General features: G+C 42.2%; 1 protein-coding gene across 2 annotated transcripts in view; it reads right to left on the bottom strand.

Moving 5' to 3' along the window:
• The window catches only part of LOC120940039 (WW domain-containing adapter protein with coiled-coil), a gene marked incomplete at its 3' end in the record, with an annotated part of 68,342 nt that overhangs the window by 3,467 nt on the left and 42,496 nt on the right, over window positions 1-22,379 (bottom strand). For both annotated transcript variants that reach the window (XM_040352593.1, XM_040352592.1), the window contains 3 exon segments: window positions 10,270-10,500; window positions 16,216-16,527; window positions 19,622-19,716. In XM_040352593.1, the coding sequence (XP_040208527.1) occupies window positions 10,270-10,500; window positions 16,216-16,527; window positions 19,622-19,716 (638 nt within the window).

Genomic DNA, 22,379 nt, shown 5'->3' with positions numbered 1-22,379 from the left:
GCCCATAACCCAAATCGCATTCTGCGATCCACAACAAAACCTACTCCAAATACCCAAAGCCAAATACAAGTCCAAAGGAGATCGAAGATTTGCAGTCCACGGACCTCGGCTGTGGAATGCGCTACCAACTACCATTCGACTGGAGTTAGACCACTTGGCCTTCAGGAGAAAGATTAAAACCCATCTCTTCTGAGGTCAAGGGGTTTTCCTTACCCATGGAATGGAAACAGCGCCCAGAGGCGATTCAGTTCGCATGTGTTGCGCTTTACAAGTTTCTCACTCACTCAAAAGTGTCCGCCGCAAGATTGCGGTCACGATAAAAATCGCAGACCTCCGCCATTACTAGTAAAAAAAAAAAATTATATATATCTATATCTATATATCTATATATCTATATATCTATATATATATATATATATGCTTATTTCTATTTTTACCAAAAATATGTAGAATACATATCGGCCTAAACGGAGGAAAAAATGTGTTAAAAAAAATTGGATATTATAGCAAAAAGTAAAAAATCTAGTTTTTTCAAACTTGTCCCTCTTCTCTGGTTTATAGCACAAGAAATAAAAAAGCGCAGAGGTGATCAAATACCATCAAAAGAAAGGGGTACAGTGTTGCATGACCGTGCAATTATCATTCAAAGTGTGACAGCGCTGAAAGCTGAAAAATGGCTTGGGCAGGTAGGGGGTGAAAGTGCCCTGTAGGCAAGTGGTTAAAATAAAATTCAGTTATAATAAAAAAAAAAAAAAAATCACCATCTTTATCCCTTTGGGGACGTTTGCCTTTCCCCTCCTGTCCCACAGTCACAATGCGAAGAGACAAATCGCCCAAAGAGAACCTTAACCAGAACTACCATACCAACTGGTGGAATGATTTATTTTTTATTTATTTAAAAAAAAAAAAAATGTTCATTAGCATAAATAGTGAATATCCCTGAATGGGAACCTAAAAGCTGGTCTAATCTCTCCAATCTGCCAATGTCAAAGTACCCTACGCATAAGAACCAACACGAGACACTTGTGAGCGAGGAGAGCTTCTAGCAAATGAACCAGTGTCTAGGTCTGGTGGATGAAAGCTGCTAGGGCCACAGGCAACTCAGATAGAAAAGAGGCTGCAACCAAAAGGGGCAAGTGCATCAGAGAGCTAAAGGGGACTCAAAGGACAAGATCAACTCCAAAAAGCAGAGCCCTGGACCTGAGCAGGTGGGGCCCACCGGTACAATGGGAAATCTCAACGTGGAAATAAGGCAACATGATAGAGCTGCACGATTCTGGCTAAAAAAACGACTCATTTTTTCGCGTAGAAGATCACAAATCTCACGGTGTAACATCTTTCACACACAAAAAAAATTATGGTTTAGTTTTTTTTTGATTCATTAAAGTAATTATATTTTATTTTATTTTTAAAAACATGGCATCCAGCTGTGACAGCTTGCGGCTTCACAGCCGGGTGGCGCCCTGCTCCTTTTCAGTGGCCAGGCAATCTTCTAGGACCTGTGACATGTCCCAGAAGATTGCAGGGAGAGAGGGGGTACTGGGTACCTGTCAAATCCAAGTACCCCACTCCCCCCAAAAAATTACATGCCAAATGTGGCATGTAAGGGAGCGAGGAGTGCTTAAAGTGGAAGTTGCACTTTTCGGTGGAACTCCGCTTTAAGTGGTTAAAATTACCTCATTTACAGATTGAACTTCATTCCTTTGATCTAAAATAACCAAATGTTACAATGTTTCTCCACCTACGCGATATTGTTAAAAACTTGGCAGGCTGCCTGTTTTTTTTGACAGCGGTCCACTGAGGAGCAGAGATCGGCTTCAGCACTGAATCAAGGAAATGCTGTTTCATGATCGTGAGGGGGTTTGAATCGTAATCTTAAAGCTCTACATGAGAAGGTGGGAAAGCTTCAAGAACTCAATAAACCTGGAAAGCCGATAGAACAGGGATATGCAATTAGCGGACCTCCAGTTGTTGCAAAACTACAAGTCCCATCATGCCTCTGCCTCTGGGTGTCATGCTTGTGGCTGTCAGAGTCTTGCTATGCCTCATGGGACCCGTAGTTCTGCAACAGCTGGAGGTCCGCTAATTGCATATCCCTGTGATAGAAGGTGAAGGTCAAACGGCCTGCTGTGCCCAAAATCACTGTAGGCAGCAAGAACAAATCAAAGAAAAATGTTCCACATGGCTCTTGTAAGAGCAGCAGCAGGATGATGTTTTGACACTGTATGGCAGTGCGTAAATCACTCCACCCAACATGTTGGAGCGTATTCCCACGGTGTTATAGCCTTCTGCAGCAAAACCAGCAGAACAGGGTATAAAAAGGTGGCCAGCGACCTATGTAAATTAAGTAGCTGCCGGGAATCACTGGCCTACTTTCTAAAGCTTGGTACAAACACTAGTAGTGTGTTTTTATTCCATTCAACCCAGCAGGCTGAGAAAAAAAAAAAAAAGTTTGGGAGGAGATCCTGTACTAACAATCTGATGTTACCACAGCAATCTCCCCACTGAGTTATTGTGTTCTGACACCAAGGTTAGTCCAACAGATGCTCAGAAAAAAAAAAAACACACACACACACACACACGATGTAGTAGGAAGGGTTATTCATGGGTAAGCCACATATTACTCAGATTTAAAAAAAAAAAAAGACGCAGTTTAACCTCTTCCATACAGGGCTTTTATACACACATCCATACCGGGCCTATTCTGGCACTTCTCTCCTACATGTACAAATCATAATTTTTTTGCTAGAAAATTACACAGAACCCCCAAACATTATATATGTTTTTTTAGCAGACACCCTAGGGAATAAAACGACGGTCATTGAAACCTTTTATTTTGCACGGTATTTGCGCAATAATTTTTCAAACGCCTTTTTTTTAAAAAAAAATTGTTTCATGAATTAAAAAAATAACAAAACGGTAAAGTTAGCCCAATTTTTTTGTAAAATATGAAAGATTATGTTACACCGAGTAAATAGATGCCCAACATGTCACGTTTTAAAATTGCGCACACTCATGTAATGGCGCCAAACTTCGGTACTTAAAAATCTCCATAGGCAACGCTTTGAAAATTTTTACAGGTTACCAGTTTAGATTTACAGAGCAGATCTAGTGCTAGAATTGTTGCTGGCACTCTAGCGCACGCGGCGATAACTCACATGTGGTTTAAACGGCGTTTACATATGTCGGCGGGACTTGCGTGTGCGTTCGCTTCTGCGCGCAAACTACTGGGGACAGGGGCGTTAAAAAAAAATTGTTATTTCTTTTTTTTTTTTACATATTTATTTCTTTTTTTACACTTTTTTTTTTTTTTTATTCCCATTACAAGGAATGTAAACATCCCTTGTAATAGGAATGTGTGTGGCAGGTACTCTTTATGGAGAGATGCAGGGTCAATAAGACCCCACATCTCTCCTCCAGGCCTGAAAGCATGAAATCGGTGAAAAAAAATTCACCGATCTCATGTTTACTGTTGCTTAGCAGCCACAATCGCGGCTTTGTTTACTTACGGGGACCCGGGCGTGACGTCATCACATCGCGCCCGGGTCCTCCGACGGTCATAGAGATGACTGGTGACCATCTGGTCACCAGTCATCTCTATGCTTCCTGCGAGCGCCGGACGATTCGTTCCCTGGGCCCCCGATGGCACGGGAGAGCCCGGAGAAGCACCGGATGGCGGCGGGAGGGGGGATGTCCCCTCCCGCCGCCTCTAAGAACGATCTAGCGGCGGAACCGCCGCTATAATCGTTCTTACGTTGTGCAGAATCGCCGGCACAAGAAAAGGATATCTGAATGATGCCTCTAGCTGCAGGCATCATTGAGATATCCCCCCCACAAAGCCCAGGACGTCATATGACGTCCACTCTGAACGGCAGAGGTTCTTTGTGGACGTCATTTTACTATGGGCCGGTAGGGAAGTGGTTAATAAAGCGTGGGTTCACCCCAAAAACATTTTTTAACATTACATTTAGCCGAGTAGTCAGAACGACAATCGGCTGTTTTTTTATTTTATCCCCGTACATACCGTATTTTCACCGCCGCTTCCGGGTATGTCTTCTGTCGGACTGGGCATTCCTAATTGACAGGCGTCCGACCGTCGCATACAGCGCGTCACGAGTTGCCAAAAGAAGCCGGACTGCGAGTCGGCTCTATACGGCGCCTGCGCACCGACTTTCAGCTTTTTTCGGCAACTCGCAGTATGCAACAGTCGGAAGCCTGTCAATTAGGAACGCCCAGTCCCGCAGAAGACATACCCGGAAGCGGCGGTGAAAATACGGTATGTACGGGGATAAAAGAAAAAAAAAAACAGCCGATTGTCATTTTGACAACTCGGCTAAATGTAATGTTAAAAAAAAAAATTTGGGGGTGAACCCCCGCTTTAACAAAGCTGTAAAAATGTTTTATAGAAACCTCCTCCTTGCAAGCAGATTTGAGATTTTTTTGTCCGTGCTTGTTTTGATATGCATGCACGCACATAGCCAATCCGTTCCAGCAAGCAAGAAAGGTGGCTAGTAATCAAACAAGAACATACTGCATGAATGGTGACTGCTTTGATACCAAGTAGACATATTCGCCAGCACACCAAGGATCGTTTAAAAAACGTCCCAAAAAATGTATTGCATAGAAACGATCACAAAAAAAAGCAACGTTTCGAAGTCGCACAGGACCTCTTCGTCAGGCAAGTGATGCTTTGATACCAAGTCTGTGCTTATGAGAAAATAGATTTAGCTTCTTCTGGCGGTGTCAAGCTCTCAGTGGACAGTCATGACACATTGAGCAAAAAGCAAAATAGAACTAAAGCCAGGAGCACTGGTGGGGTGACCCCAACAAGAGGATCGGAGCTACTCTATGCAAAACCATTGAGCGGGCAAGTGGAACATGTTCATTTTAATAAAAAAAAAAAATCAAAGTTTAACAATCACTTTAATAGCTTGGAGAGGGACAACACCTGCTGACAGGTTAATACTGCCGTCTGTCTGTCCGCCCCCCCCATTTTGAAGACTTGCCATATTTGTCCGGTATACCTTTAACCCAAAGTTTGGGATTTCCTTTCACTTTTGGTGATGTCATCAGAACAGGAAGACAGAAGAAAACTTCCAGCAGGGAAATCAGCTCTGGTGACAACCAGGGATTCCCTCACTTCCTGTTTTTACTATGGGACAAAAAGGTGTCTTAAATGGGACACAGAGGGCAAAAGACCGACAGGAGGTTATAACACTTCCTTAATTTAACCAAAATTAAAGTTTTGCCTTTAGTTCTACTTTAACTATGCATAAAACCTGAAGGTAACTGCTAATCCTTGCAAAGGTTACATTTTACTTTCCGTATCCAGTGTTATACACACGAATTACCGGCAGACCAATCAAATTAATTTTAGAAAAATGCAGCAGTCTAAGAAAATCACTTGCTGTATGCTGGAGATATAAAATCTGTTACAAAGTGTCATACAATCCATCCACTAGATGGCAGCAAAGCCACAGCAGCAGATTCATAGACTCATACACTTATGTCTCTCACCTTTTAAAAGTGAAACCTAGCAAAACACCCTACACTGAATTAAAGCAAAGTTCCACACACATTTCACTGGACCTCACCGTGGCGAGGTACGTCAAAAGTCCAGCTCCCTCCTCCCTTCCTGCTTGACGGGCCAGTAAGAGAGCTTAGCAAGCTTTGCGAGTAGGGACCTGCCCGTGAAGCTGCAATGCTTCACTGCAGAGTTCCCTTACTGGCAATGGTGGCGGCAGCACCAGACAGCCGATTCAAACATCCGCTGCAGTGATGACAAGCTGGACTCCAGGACAGGAACGTGTCCCAATATTAAAATACAGCAGTTACAGTATGTGTAGCTGCAGGCTTTAACTTTTTGGAGGGAGGAGGGGTCGTAACTCCGCTTTAAAAGACGAAAATGAAAACAAACCCGTTTTCCCCACATACAAGTACAGATGGATACCAGTGAATATTTTTCCATGTCAATCCTCAAGCAGTGTTTTGGAGACAACACATCAATTTGTAATCAGTATTTCTCAGAATCCTCATCTCCTCCTCCCGTACCGGATTACGGTCTCTCCCAGAAGATCTTGATGTCAAATTGCAGGCATCATATGCTTGAAGAAACACAAGAGAGCGCAAAGCCGCACTAGTAAAACTCTGCTTTATTATGGTAAAGTTAAAAACACACTACAATGGTCAAACTCACATTGTGTAAAGATGGAGACGGCATACGGATTCCACTGTGGCCGCACTCCTAAAACCACCAAGATCCTGACAGGAGAAAGGTGATTTGAGGAAGGAGGCCAATCAGGCCATGCCTCCGAGACTTGTCATGGCAACTGTATGACATCCTCATTCTCTTCCCCCTGTATCCTGCTCGTGGGTTTGTGTCCTCGGAGAGCAGCACCAGCTGGCTCGGGCGCATGGGCGTCTTCACATCGAGTGTGGCGCTGGATAGTCTTAGATGTGCAGCCAGGACCTGGGCAACTAGGATGAACATGCCATGGCTCCCCCTTCCCCTGTCGGGATCTTGAGGTGGTTTTAGGAGTGTGGCCACAGTGGAATCCTTACGCTGTATACCATATTAAAACCAAGTTACAATAGGGCGGCTTTGCTACTGAGGAAGAAGTGAACCTGATCTCAGTGTTTTGTGGGTGAAACACACCACAGGTTCTTTGCATCCAGATTCAACAACCAAATGGACATACATGTGACCCAAACCAGGGATCCTCTGGCCCTTGCCGTAGATGCCTTAGCGATTCTTGGGATCACCGATCTGTACCTTCTCTCTTTTTCAGCTCATCCTTCATCTGTTAAGCAGGATAGAGGAGGAGGGCATTGCAGCGATTTCATTTACACTGGCTTCACCAAGAACATGGTATGCAGACATGCCATGGGATATTTCCAGATTGCCAAGAGTTGCTATCACAGGCTCCAATCTTCTATCCTGCCTTAGGGTCGCTGCCTTGACAGTATGGCGGTTGAAGTCCAAGCCCTGAGGAATAGGGATTCCAACTATAGACAGGTATTTCTTCTGTGAAAGCAGTACCTTTGCTTGGGCTATATAATCTAAGACTAAACAAAAAAAGTACTCCAGGCACCAAGTCAGAACCAAGGCCGACGAAGTATCCAGCTGAACCTATTAAGGACCTGTATCCAGGACTTGTATCATCTGTGCAGGATGTTGTATATTCTTTTTATTTAACTATCTCACAATGGGAGGTGTTGAATAACCTCAGAACCAAAGAGGAAAACCTTGGGAGCCACGTACATGCTGAATGGCAAGACCAAAAGTTGATCGTAAAAATAGTAAAATATATGGACAGCCGCACTCTTAAAAAACCTTGACGGTTGCATTTATTTGTGAAAAGGATAAAAGCACTACAAATCACAGGTCTTGTGCTTAGTCATAGCTAAAACTTAATAAAATGTACTCCAAATATATATATATATATATATATATATATATATATATATATATATATATATATATATATATACATATATATATATATATACACACACACACACACACTCATTCAAGAACTCACATGGTCCAAAATAGCCAATGGTCAAATCAATCGGCAGCCGTAGCCATCACATGCGGGTGTGGACACGTGAAGAAAACAGTCAATTAAATAAAATAAAATCTATGTGCATATATACACAAAACCAGTGCATATAAAAAGCAGAGACGAAAGAATAAACCATGGTGCAAACCATCTATAGTGTATGAGGGGATTACATATATGTGTGTGTTAAGACACATAGTATCCCATCATAAAGTCAGTGCACATGATGTGTGTAAATAAAGGACATAAGGTGGAAAAGAACAAAAGTAAATGTGTGAAGTGAAGAAAGTAAACTCATAAAATGTCCAGTGAGAGTCTCAAGATTTGTGTACAAAAGTTGAGCAATAAAAGACAAGTCATATAGACTTGTGGACCTATCGTTAATAGGGATGTCCCGATACCGATACTAGTATCAGTACCGATACCGAGCATTTCCTCGAGTACTTGTACTCGGGGAAATGCTCCGATGCCTCTCCCGATACCTGGGCAGGCAGGGGAGTTGCAAGTCCCCCCCCCCCCCCCGTCCAGTCATTTCTCTCTCCTCCTCCTCCCTCTCCCCCCCCCCCCCGTCCTCTCTCTCCCCCCCCCCCCCCATCCTCTCTCCTGCCCCCCCTCCTCTCTCCTGCCCGTCCGTCCAGTTCTCTTTCTCTCTCCTGCCCCCCCGCCCCTCTTTCTCTCTCCTGCACATCCCCCCCCCCCCCCATCCGTCCAGTTCTCTCTCCCCCCTCAATCTGTCAGGGGGGAGAGCGGAGGTAGGACCCGCTATGCCCGGCTCCTACCTTTTCCGAATGAACCGATGCAGTCTAAAAATAGCGGCGCTATACCGTCGTAATTGCCGCGGGATTCGGCCGCTAGCGGTGCAGTATTAACCCCCACTAGCGGCCGATAAACGGTCAATACCGTCCGCAATGCGCCTCTACACAGGCGCTTTGCGGGCGGTATTACCCTGGATTCCCATTGTTTGTTTTAAATGGGAAGGAGCGGTATACATACGGCTCCTCTCACCACTCCAAAGATGCTGCTTGCAGGAGATTTTTTTCTCTCCTGCCAGCGCATCGTCTCAGTGTGAAAGCCCTCCGACTTTCACATTGAGGTTGCTGGGCAGGAGTTTTTCAGGCGGTATAACGGTGCGTTTTTTAGCGCTGTACCGCCTGAAAAAAACTTTTCAGTGTGAAAAGGGGTCCAACTTCCTCAGATGCCTCATCCTCCCTCAAAAGGGAAATAGGGAAAGGAGAAAGCACCTCCTTACATCCCAAACTAATGAGAACCCCTGAGAGCTTACCCTGTAAACATATGGCTGCAAAGGATTCCTCCCTCGATACAAAGGAAAAGGACTGCTCCTGATACTGTGACTAGGATGTTCAACATTTATACCGCTACGTATGAAGAGTATAGCTCAATCTCAGTGGTCAGCACAGTGAAACAGCGCCTCTCAAGAGTACTTGTGGTAAAGGGAGAACACCCAACCCTGCCGGATAGGAGATGACACTGGATGAGTTGTGGTGCATTTTCAGACCGACACCATGTGCTCTTGAAGTACTTAATAAAATGGTGCATGTCCCTCCTGGGTAAAAACAGGGTGCAGGTTGATGTCCCACAAGACAATGAAAAACAGGGAAGGAAGCAGTTGGTCATTTTTTAAAGGTGATGGGTACAGTGTGGTACAAAGTAGCCCAGTTTAGAATAGTTAACATTGGGTGCATAACCTGGGACAAACAGGAAGCACAGAGGCATAGAATATAGCACTCAATGCAGTACAGTACTGTAGCTTACCATGGTAGAAACGGGTTCATGAAATACTGGTTCAGGATTAGGTAAAGCGTGTTGCTCTACTGTCACATTGGCCGAGGTCAGAACATGGGTTGCAGTCACGCAATTGAGATGTGGTTGGAGGTATACATGTACATTGGACAACAATGAGTGAAGAGTGTGTAGGTGTCTACCATTTGGGATACAGTGGGATATCTGCCAGAGCACATGATTACATCTGCTCACATAAGGACTCAGATGCGATACTCGGCTCTTGAACTGCTGCCAAACTGTATTGTAATTGAAAGCCCAATTTAGGTTAGTGCAGCCTGTTCCCATAAGAACGATGCATTGCAGGGTCTTGAATATTCAGCATGCTGCAGCTTCTACAAAAAAAAAAAAACACACACGTGCTGACCTCCAGTTTCACATCCAACTGAAGAAAATCTATTAACATAAATAAAAAATAAAACTCAAATGCATCTGAAAAAGCACAGAAAACACATTCTGTTGAATGCATATACTTCAAAAATCCCAACTAATGTGAATATACTAACTGTACTCTGCAAGAGAGGCAGTGACCAAGAGAAGGCCTTGTCTCCTAACCGGAATGAATGAATAAAATAAATAAAAACTTGCCCAGGCCAAAGGTCTACTTGGGTTCTGCAAAGCCTGCAATGCAGACTAAACCTAATCCAAGAAAAATCTTAGCACTGGCAAGACGCAGGCAGTAACAGAATCATGGATCACATTTACATTTTAATTCCCACATCTGTCAGCTGCCAAAGCCCATGTCCATATGCAACTCTTGCAATATGAATGGCATTTAAAACAATTCAAGTTAATACCACTCTCCAGGTTTTTATGCTATAACTCATCATAGTTCAACGCATCCAATCATCCACACATTACTACACAAGTTAGACGCAAAAAAAAAAAAAAAAAATTCAGCCCATACCTTCATTAATTTTGGATATATCCACATTAGAATTATTAAGTTGTAGAGTGGCTTGCAAGGCAGGGAGCAGCTGCCGCAGGAGGTTTGGGTCGGGCAGTATCGGAGGAATCGGTGATTGTGGCACCGGTGACACAGGGACTGTAGAAGAGGATGGGGGAGCAGCAGAAGGGTTTAGTCCAGGAGCAGATGATGTGGAAGGGGTGGTACAGGATGTTTTATCAGATACAGAGTCTGTAGTAAGGAAGAGAGAAAAAAACAGAATAAGTTTATGTTAAAACATGCTAAACATTGCGAAGATCCGATAAAGTAAACAGCAATTCTACCTTCAAAATTCCTAAACGCATACAACTTCTTGCCACACAAAATACTTATTAGTGGACCAGTTGCCATTTAAGTCCCTGCTCTCTTCTTACTCCTGTCTTGGAAAAGTGCATACTAAATGTGCTGAAATAATTACATGGAACTTCACTCTCTCAAACCACCACTATTATTAATCATAGCAATAGAAATTTAATTGTTTCAAACTTTTTATTTTAAATTTTTTCAGTTACTTCCTGGTTTCCTGGGCAAATGATGTCATACATCCCATGTGTCGGGAGGAGGGGCTTTCTCGGCCAAGCACCCCCTCGTGCCTGAGCTGAGGGCAGAAATGCCATTATCATCCATCCCTTACTCAAGATGGCCACAATCAGAAATGCCAGGGGGATGTTTCTCAAAGCGAGCCTCGGCAAAATATAAAGCATGGAGACATGGATTGATGTGGAAGTTTTCTTTTAATATAAAAAATTAAACAAAATGGCCTTTTCAGTTTGTGGTGCTCAGGTGCCGTGTAGCTCCAGTTTAAAGCCCAACTCCATGTTTACTTTTCGCTTTAACCACTTAAGGACCAGACCAATATGCTGCTAAATGACCCAAGGGGTTTTTACAATTCGGCACTGCGTCGCTTTAACAGACAATTGCGCGGTCGTGCGACGTGGCTCCCAAACAAAATTGGCGTCCTTTTTTCCCCACAAATAGAGCTTTCTTTTGGTGGTATTTGATCACCTCTGCGGTTTTTATTTTTTGCGCTATAAACAAAAATAGAGCGACAATTTTGAAATAAATGCAATATTTTTCCTCAGTTTAGGCCGATACGTATTCTATCTATTTTTGGTAAAAAAATAAAAAAAAAAATCGCAATAAGCGTTTATCGATTGGTTTGCGCAAAATTTATAGCGTTTACAAAAATGCATTTAAATTGCATTGTTTATTGTGAAAATGACAGTTGCAGTTTGGGAGTTAACCACAGGGGGCGCTGTAGGAGTTAGTGTTCACCTAGTGTGTGTTTACAACTGTAGGGGGGTGTGGCTGTCGGACTGACGTCATCGATCCAGTCTCCCTATAAAAGGGATCACTCGATCGATGCAGCCGCCACAGTGAAGCACGGGGAAACCGTGTTTACATACCGCTCTCCCCGTTCTTCAGTTCCGGGGAGCGATCGCGACGGGGCGGCTATAAACGAATTGCCGCGCCGCCGTCGTCCCGGATCGCTCCTGAAGCCATGGGAACCGCCGCATGTACGGGGGAGGGGGGGGGGGGTTCCCAATCGGACCCCCCAGCCACGTCTAGGCAGGGACGTACAGGTACGCCAATGTGCCTGTCCGTGCCATTCTGCCGACGTAAATGTACATGCGGCGGTCCGGAAGTGGTTAAACCACCAAGCTCCAGACATTTTATGGCACTTTGTTTACAACAATCTTTTTTGCTCAAATTTATTTTAAAACCCCCAACATAAATTTTTTAGCAGAGGCCCTAGAGAATAAATGGGTGGCAGTTGCATTTTATGCCACACCGTATTTGTGCAACACATTTTAAATGCAATATTTTGGGAAAAAAATACTTTGAATCTTAATGGGAAAAAAAATACATGATCCAATTTTCCAGTAAAAGTTGTACAAGTACGCCGATTAAATACCAAACATGCCACACTTTAAAATAGTGCATGCCCATGCAACGGAGACAAACTACGTACTTTTTACTGTCCATAGGCAAAGCTTTAAAAGCCTTCACAGGTAAAACACCAACTTATTATGCCTTTGTCTTGCAGATTTTCGTTTTTTTTTGCAAAGTGGGTTTACAACCACTTTAAGATCCCAAATCCCTCTTCTGCCCTTAAAAGCATTCAAAACACCAAGATCGGTGTGATCAAATGCTATTCATTTTCAAAATGGTGCAGTTTATTACATCAGGGTAAACTGAAAGTAATGCAAGGTCATCACTTCCAGTTCCCTATATCATAAAGACGGACAAAGCGGTTCCAGTCTTTGTCAGTCTCAATGAGCAGCCGGCAGAAGCGCTGGCTGGTGATCAAGCGTCCCAGTGGGATGGGAGAGTTCAATGAAGGCAGCAGGAGGCACTAGGATTGCTTTTACAAGAGAACCGACTATCGGCTCTGCAGGCATCAGCCTGGTATAACCACTTGAAGTCTAGCAATGTGGTAAAGTACTCTCTGAAGTGACCAGCATCAGTTGATAAACAGATGAAAAATACTCCTACACAAGTTGTACCTGTTTATCTGCAGCAATCGCGTCTCTACAGCTTTCTCAAACACGATGTCAAAGGCTATTCCACAGCTCCAGCAGGAAGAGGGAATGGATCTGAGGTCACATACTGCACAGAGAGCCAAATGTAATACAGAGACCTAAGTGGGGGCAAAGGACATCCCCCCCCCCCCTCTACAGTCTCATAGGGAAACATGCACAGCTGAGGCTGTCAATCACCTTCTGTGTGCTGGAGGGGTTCTGTGGTGTGTCATGATGACCTGTCAGAAGTGCCTACTGCAGATAGAGGGGAGACAGAAATCACCACTGGGTGCAAAGGACTAAGTCAAGTACATGCTACAGAAGTATGTGCTTAGTTCATTTTAATTTTAGAGGTTTACAACCACTAAATGGTTCATTTGGTTTTGCGAATTAAACACAGGCTGTGAGCGGATTGTGTTAAAATGCTACACTAAATATTACAGCTCTGTATTTGTATACTGACAATGGGAAGGCTTGTAAACAGTTTATTCTATTTATTCTAAAACTTTGCAATTCAATTAATTTAAGAAGAAGACGAAAACAAAAAAAGGGTTAACTTGCCAAGCTGGCACAAATGAACCATTTGCTTTACCAACTGCTGTGACCACTGTCAGCACTGTAAACTGCATGCATCAGCTACATAGAGTAATGCAGCGCTGTGTTCTGGCATTGGTACAGAGACCTCCCATCTGCTGCCAGAGTAGAGCAGAGTCAGGCTGAGAGCTGCTTGGCCATTCACAGGAAGTCTTGTATTTTTATCAATGAATAACAAGGCTTCCTCCACTTGTCATCTGAATGCTTTTTCACCTCAGCCATCGCAATTTCAACCTCAGCAAATCAAAGGAAAACCTTACATTTATTGATAAAAACAAAAGGACTTCCTGTGAATGGCTGAGCAGCAATCGGCGCAAAACGATTGTTTCAGCAGCAAAACCGAAACATCCCATATAATTTCCAGAACCGTCCATTCACCCAGTGAACAGCCTCGGATAATAACACACATGAACCAAATCTCCCTACATGGGTTTTATATGTATATCTGCTGTCTTCACATTTATATACGGTTTAGAATGTTCAGATCTTATTAGCAAATTTTCTCTTCCTGTTTAACACAGAGTGTGATGTCTGGGTATACAGCCAAGATAGCTAAAATTGCTGATTGGAGGAAAGGCCCACACCCACCCTCATCATAGGCAGAGACTTGCCGAGCCGTTTTGTAATAGGGCCTGCTTCCCTGCTAATCTATTTTAGCAACCTCCCCGGACAAAAATGTCAGGCTGCTTTTATCTGATGTGTCCAAGAATTTCTCAGGAGTTATCAGGCGGATAACAGAGGATCTGGTCAGTAGAGAGCTACAGGACTTCTCTTTGAAGAGAGATAATAAAATACTGCAGATATTTGTGCCCAGCTTAAATTTCATGAATTGGGTTTACATCCACTTTAACAGAATAGTTTTTTGGGCCAGCTTGGCACAAAACTAAAGTAAAAACGGCGTTAGGCTTAAGTGTGGTGTAACAAAACTGAAACCTCGAATATAAGCTTTCCTTACAAATAATAAACTACCTTTCCCACTTTTGAACACTACTCCTATGATGAATATCCCACTGAAGTCTACAGTAGAACCTTGGATTGCGACCAACGCGGTTAACAAACGTTTCACAATATGAGCACTGTATTTTAAAAAATCCTGACTGTTTGCGAGTGTTGTCTCGCAAAACGAGCAGGATTCAAGCCAAAGCGATGTGCAGTATCGCGTTTGGCCTGAGGTGTGCGGGCACCGGAGCCATTCAGAAATGCTCGGAAATACTTTGTTCCTGAGCCTATCCGAGTTCAGCCAAGCTATCCTCAGGCCTTTACGGGTGTTTGAGGGTCTCAAGTGCCCCGCACCTCTGGCCACATGCGGTATTGCATGCCATTGAAGTCAACGCAGAACAAATTATTTTGGTTTCCATTGACTTCTATGGGGAAACTCGCTTTGATATGCGAGTACTTTGAATTATGAGCATTCTCCTTGAACAGATTATGCGCGTATTCCGAGGTTCCACTGTATTTAGAAAGTGATGCTTTAGGGGGTAAATATTCTGTCTCCCAGCAGTGAAGTCGGGGGTTGGCAGGAGGAACCAGCAAGCACAACAGTTTGTCATTCCCCTTTATCATAGGAGTGTTCAGCCGCTTTTACAGTGGGAGAGGTAACATAGGTATTTATTACCCATCACATTACTCCCCCAAAAAAGCCTTTATGGACTGTTCTGTTCAAAAGGACAATGCCATCTTTGTTTAGGTATCATCCAGGAAAAGCATCTACTTCCTGGACCGAGTTGTGGACTCCAAGATAGCGGAGAATCGAATCGTGGTTGCAGGAAAGAAATTTGTTTTCCGGTTATGGCCAGCCTTAAAGGGGTTGTAAAGGTTTGTTTATTTCCTAAATAGGTTCCTTTAAGCTACAATTTCCCTTCTAAATGTTTTTTTTTCCTTGTCTGAATTTCTCACTTCCTGTTTCTCCTCAGTAAGCTTGCCCCCATATTCTGGCTGGGGGTTAGTCAGCCAGAACAGCTTACTGGGGAGGAACAGGAAGTGAGAAATTCAGACAAAGAAATAAAACATTCAGAAGGGAAATCGAAGGACAAAGTAAGTGAACCAACAATGCACTAGCTTAAAGGAACCCATTTAGAAAATAAAAAACAAACCTTTACAACCCTTTAAACCTCATACACACGATCGGATATCCATCAGAGAAAGTCGTGGAATTTTGTGCGAAGGGCGTTGGCCATGATCTTGTATTGCATACAAACAGCAAAGAATTGATGGCCAAAAAAAAAAAAAAAAAACTACGTAGATTTTCAGCTCTTTAGCGCCACCCTTAGGGCAACTTCTGCTAATGTTGTCTTATAGTTAGCATTGGTTCGGAGCATGAGTGTTTGTACTTTGGATTTTTTTCTGACTGACTTGTGTACACACGATAGGATAATCAGACACCACGCATTTGTTGCCAAAAATTTGCATACAAACAGTCAGATTATCCAACATCCTGCCATCGCACAATTCCGTCGGAAAGTCTGATCATGCCTTTAGCCTCTATCAACCCACAGCAAGCGCACACCTCCACAAATTGCTTATAACTATACTTTTCTACAATTAAAGGCACATTACCAATGTGACAATGCTTTGGTCTGGCCAGCACCATGTGACTCTAGGTAGGGTTAGCTTATCCAACAAACCGGTATGAATTGCCATAAACATATTAGGCACAAGAGACGCTTCAAATATTAGAAGGTTACACTGACACAAGGAGATAGTTTTAGACAAGGTTATAGCCTTGACAGAAGTAATTGGAACATTTATAACAAAGAGAACCAAAACACCCCCTATAAAATTCCCAACTCACCTTTTCTGTCAGATTTCTGTGCTGGGGTGGAAGATGTGGGGATAGGCAGTTTTGTCAATGTTGGTGCTCCATTTGCATCAAATGACTTCTTTGGAGGAGGGTGATCAGGCTGTACTGTAAAAGTACTAGAGGAAACACTGCTTGAGGCAGCAGATGAATGAACCACAGGTTTAATAGAGTGCTGCACTGAGGCTGCACTGCTGTGAGTCTCTGTTCTGGGCAGTCTGTAGTCTCTGTCATTGTGCCGGCTTGTCTGAGACAAAATGTTCTGTGGAAGCATGCCGCTGGCGTCACCGGAATGTTTCTCATCCACTGATTGGCAATATGAACATGAATGGGAAAAAAATAAAACAAACATTAATTCAGCTTAACCTTAAAGACAAACAAAAGTTTGAGTAAAATGCAAGTCCAAATGGTAATAAGGCAGTTTCTAAAAGCAATTATGGCTTCTTATAGTCAGATAGATGGAGTTAAACAAAAAGTGAAACCAATAAGTCACGGGAAACCATGGGAAAGACTGCTGCAATCTGCCTCAGCAGTGGTTTCACATCCCCCACTTTGTTATAAATACTCCCCAACCAGCAACACTCCCTCTGATTGCACCGCTGTAGTTATTACAAAGCAAGGAGAGCTGTGTCCAACGACTGTATAAGATGTATGAATGCGCTCATCAGTTGTGCATCAGTGAAACTACAGCATATTGTTGAGCATGGGTGGTTATTTTTTGCTTGCCAATGGAGGAATGAGTATAAAAATGTAACTTATCCTATATTGCTTCAGCACACTGCGGCTTGTTGTGTACCAACACCATAGAAACTGTCTTGTCCTTGCATTTGGACTGCACTGAGCAACATAACCCAATGTTCGTGGTGTAAATGAGCCCAAAGTCCCTGATGAGATGGACTTTTCTTTTCTACCATCTGTGACAGCCAACAACCTGAACAGGAAGCAAGCAGAAATCTCACATGGAGGGGTTCTAAAACTTCCTTACTAGAAAATAGGAGTCTCCTTGTACCTTTGGTCCATATAGGAAAGCTTTCCACTTATTCCCTGCTCTTACTTGCCACCTCTCAAAGACTGAACGCCACTCTAATCACTTGCCTGCCGGGCACTTTCACCCAATTCCTGCCCAGGCCAATTTTCAGCTTTTAGCTCTTTATGAAAATTTAGTGATCATGCAATGCAATTTATATATATATTTTTTATATACAGGATCTTTCTTTTGGTGGCATTTAATCACCACTGGGTTTTTTATTTTTTGCCTCCCAGGGTGTGTAGTGACACCCTTCAGTGGCAGGGGGCCTTTTGTACACCATTCAGTAGCAGGATTTTTATAAATTGTCCAGTATGTGAACATCCCTCAAAGTTATTGAGTTCAGGGAGTTTCCAGTGAGGGGTACCGATGATTTTATAATACACAAATGCTTTTTAGACAACTATAGCCTTTAGATCTTGTGACAACAGTATGGGGGGGAGGCCCCTTTTGGTTCCAGGATGACTGTGCCCTTGTACAAAAAGTCTGCTCCATAAACACATGGCTTGACCTGTTCAGTCAAGAGAAACTCATGTACAGTGCCCAGACCTCACTAAAACACCATTGAAAGCCACTTGCAGGCTAGGTTGTTTTGTCCAACATTAGTATCTGAGGTCATAAATGCTTTTTAGCTGATGGGCACAAATTCCCACAGACTTACTGAAAAAATCTTGACTTGTTGAAAGCCTTTCCCAAAGAGTTAAAGCAAACTCACATCAATTCCTAAGGTTTTGGAACATGATGTTCAGCAACTCCTAGGTGTCTACAAACTTTAGCCAATAAGTCTCTTGTATATAATGCAGAGATCTCAGCTGGACCACTTCTACCTTTATCCCCTATTAAAGCCTGTGCACAGCGGTTCTTTTCACACTGCTAGAGATCCTACTTAGTCAGTCATACATTATAAAGCATGCAAGAAAACATTACTTGGCTTTAAAATGGCCACAAACTTAGTGTTCTAGAACAAGGTTACTCAACTCTAGTACCCCCAACAGGTCATGTTTTCAGGATTTCCCTCAGATGATTCGGCTGTAGCAATTAATAAGGCAGTGAAACTGATTAAATCACCTGTGCAAAACGGAAAGGCTGAAAACATGACCTGTTGGGGGTACTTGAAGGCTGACGTTGAAAAACCTTTGTTCTTGAACACTGGAGGCAAGATCTCGCCACTAAAATTTCTGACCTACAGGAAGCCAGTAAGTGACTCAGCCAGCCCTTAAATTCCATCACCAATCTTGCACATTCCCTCATTTTTTGGCCTGGTGAGTCAGTGGTGACAACTACTTTCAGGACCAACAGAGAAGACACATCAGGGACACAGATGGCAATAAAAATTTGACAGCATTTCCCTGCTTCATCTAAAACTGAAAAAACACAATGTCGCTATACACTTCAAGGGATAGCATAGTTCAACTCAGAACACACATAAAATTATATGGAAAGATTAGCAAAAGTTTCAGGTTTGTAACAAATCGCCAAATAATTACAAATTGAAAACATTGAAAAAAAAATAAAGCACTGAATATGAACTCTGTAGCATTTAAAACAAATCACTACAATGCAAGATATATATATATATATATATATATATATATATATATATATATATATATATATATATATATATATATATATATATATATGTATGTTTTTGGGGGATATTTATTATAGCAAAAAGTAAAAAATATTTTTGTTTATAGCGCAAAAAATAAAAACCGCAGAGGTGATCAAATACCACCAAAAGAAAGCTCTATTTGTGGGGAAAAAAAGGACGCCAATTTTGTTTGGGAGCCACGTCGCACGACCGCGCAATTGTCTGTTAAAGCGACGCAGTGCCGAATCTCAAAACCTGGCCTGGGCATTTAGCAACAAAATGGTCCGGGGCTTAAGTGGTTAAGACATGCAAATTTCAAATTCCAGAAGTGGAAACTAGCATAACAATTTTGATGAGGACTGCTGCAAAGGCAGCAAAAAGCAAAACGTACAATATTTTCACTCCTACAAATTTTGTAAAAAAGATGTCGCACGATAAATCTACCATGAAGATTGTTAGAATATGGCAGGAAAAAAAGGTCAGAGATATTCACATAGCCATAGATTTATGAGTAACAATGCAGTTCTAACATAAATTGAGATTTTGTCAGCAAGCTCGAATGTTTTCTTTAATATATAGCACATACTGTAGCGCTCAAGTGCTCTGTCAAGACATTTGTACAGCAGCGTAAAAACTAGCAAAAGAAAACATTAACCAAACAGAACCTCAGGGCAACATGTCACTCATATAATAAGTGTTAAAAAAGATAAACAACTTCTCAAGCACAAAACTAAACTGCTACAAAGAATAATAAAAAATAAAAAAGCTTAAAAATTCACCCGTAGCTGTGGCTTGCATTGCTTCTCTTCTGTAGTCTCGGTCTTTGGGGAAACTATTAACTGCCACTTTACTGGACTCCTTCTGGCGTTGTTCCCTGTGAAAGTAAGGAGTAACCGTGTGATCAGTTACATGTTTTCAGCACTAGGAATAATACTTCATTAGGACAGTAAAAATAAAAAGGAACGTAAAACAAACCAAAATTCACATTCCCTGCTAGATTCTAGGAAGAGCTCACAGGACATTGCAGAAATGACCTATTATTTGTTCCAACATTATAAACAGCAGAGCTGTGATCTTAGAACCAGTATACCAGCTGCGTACATCGATAGCCATCAACTACAGGTGCTTGCAGGTAACCAACTACAAATGCCTACCTCAGTTTCTGAAATCAGAGAACTACGACATATACACCCCCCTTTACCACCTTCATAAAACTCACTGGTTTGTTGGATGGACTATTAATGCACAGATTTGATGCATCTTTATTGATTTGAGTTCACACTGGCATTAAGCGCAGGCGTTTGTCAGACCTTAAACACACGCCTATGTACAAAATATAAACAGCACATTGTGCTGTTCACACTAATCGTTAGCGTCACTTCAAATTGAAGCCTCACGTCGAGTTAGGAGGTGTTTAAAGCCTTTCAAACGCCTCCCATTCAAGTCCATGCCAACGCTTCACAAATGCTCTGGCAGGCGTATTCGGCGTGGTTTTGGTATGGTTGTGGTGCGTTAATTTCTTTATTTCTGTCACTTTCCATTGTGGAGCAGTTTTAATGCGCCCTAATACTCAAACTCTACAAAACCGCACATAGGGCGTTTAGGGAGCGTTTTTATCGCTTGTAAAATGCCTCATTCTAAAGCTCATTGACGCCTGTCTGACACCCATACTAATGCTATAGGAGCGTTTGTTGAGCATCAAAAATTTAGTCAAGTGTGAACAAGCACTTGCACAGAATTTTCTGTTGATGTATTGATTTAATGCACTCTATTTGTACAGATTAAGTGCTCTGATATGAATTTTTTATTTTTTTTACCTAATTATGGGCAGTGCTGCAAGTTACCTATAATTAGGGTTGTCCTGATACTAGTATTGTATCGGGACCGATACCGAGCATTTGCGCTAGTACTTGTACTCACAAATACTCCCGATGCCTTAGCCGATTTCTGGAATGGGTCAGCGGGCGGAGCTCAGGGCGCAGCCACATTATCATTTGGGATCGGCGACCGGGGCCGTCGCAGTTGGTCGCGGAAGTGACTGTGTTACAGTCAGAGACGCCCATCTTCGTACACCCTGCACTCTGCCACAGTATGCCAGCAGTGGACATCTTGTTACACCCAGCCCATATAGTTTGAGCTAGGTGTAACAAGATGGCCGCTGCTGTTTTTATGCGGCCAAATGCAACGAGTACCAGGATGGGCGTTGCAGGCAGCCTTCCCGAATGGCATTTTAGTGCCCGTCCGCGCCGTCTAATCTGTATTGTGCATTGAGAAACTGTCACATGACATTTAAAAAAATATATCGGTAATCTGTATCGGCGAGCACTTAAAGAGTATCGGTACTTGTACTCGGGCTTAAAAAAGTGGTATCGGGACAACCCTACCTATAAATGTTGAATAAAGCTGTAGTAAACAAAAAATAAATATATATATATATATATATATATATATATATATATATATATATATATATATATATATATATATATATATATATATATATATATATATATATATATATATATTTTTATTATTTTTTTCTCCCTGCAAATTAATGTCATAACATGCATCGCATACTAGCACATTATGAAACACTTCCCTGAAAATTAAGCCCTCCTACGGAGCACTGTCACCACTGACAGGGCTTCCATCTTTACCCAGTCTTCCTTCCAAGTTCATGGGCAGCCGCTGTTGAAGTGACGACATCATGGCTCAGCCAATCACACGCAAGTGCGCAGAAGCCGCGGCACGGCTCTATGGACAGCGTGGCATTGAGAGCGCAGTGTGCCGATAACATCGGCGATGCGAAAGTAAATTTACTGTACCTACAGATAAGCCTCATTATAGGCTTACCTGCAGAATATATATATATATATATATATATATATATATATATATATATATATATATATATATATATATATATATATATATATATATATATATATATATATATATATATTTTTAAAAGCACCTTTACTACCACTTTCATAATATTCAGATGTTTATTTCGCAGCTGTGGTTGAGGGGGGTTAAGGTAGAGCACTGATATATTTGCATTTACTTTTAAATTAGAAACAGACAGTCATCAATTGGAAATGCATTTTTAACTGCAGCCAATTCGCATAACATGTGAATGGGACTGCCTTCCGGTTCACATGGCCACAGTTTAAAAAAAAAAGAAGAAGTCCTGTGTGATTTTGAGTAAAATTTCACACCTGAACTGATGAACAAAACTGCACTGGACTTTGGACTGCAAACAGCAGCCAAACTTTTGTGAACCCAGCCTTAAAGCGTTTTTTACCCCAACATTTCATATTCCTGATATGTGCCTAATGTACCATGAACTTGTATACATAAGTATCCTGTTCTCTTTGTAGGCTTCCTTGGCGTTAAATTCCTGGTGTTCCATTCACTTTTACTTTCTATTAAATCTGACCACACTAAGCAGGAGAGCACAAAAAAAAAAAAGTATCGTTTTCAGAAGTTTACAGCCATATGCCCCTACAGGCAGAAAAAAAAAAAATAATCAAAAGA

Source organism: Rana temporaria, chromosome 5 (assembly GCF_905171775.1).
Source record: "Rana temporaria chromosome 5, aRanTem1.1, whole genome shotgun sequence".
Classification (NCBI taxonomy): Eukaryota; Metazoa; Chordata; class Amphibia; order Anura; family Ranidae; genus Rana; species Rana temporaria.
This window is presented reverse-complemented; position numbering and strand designations above follow the sequence as displayed.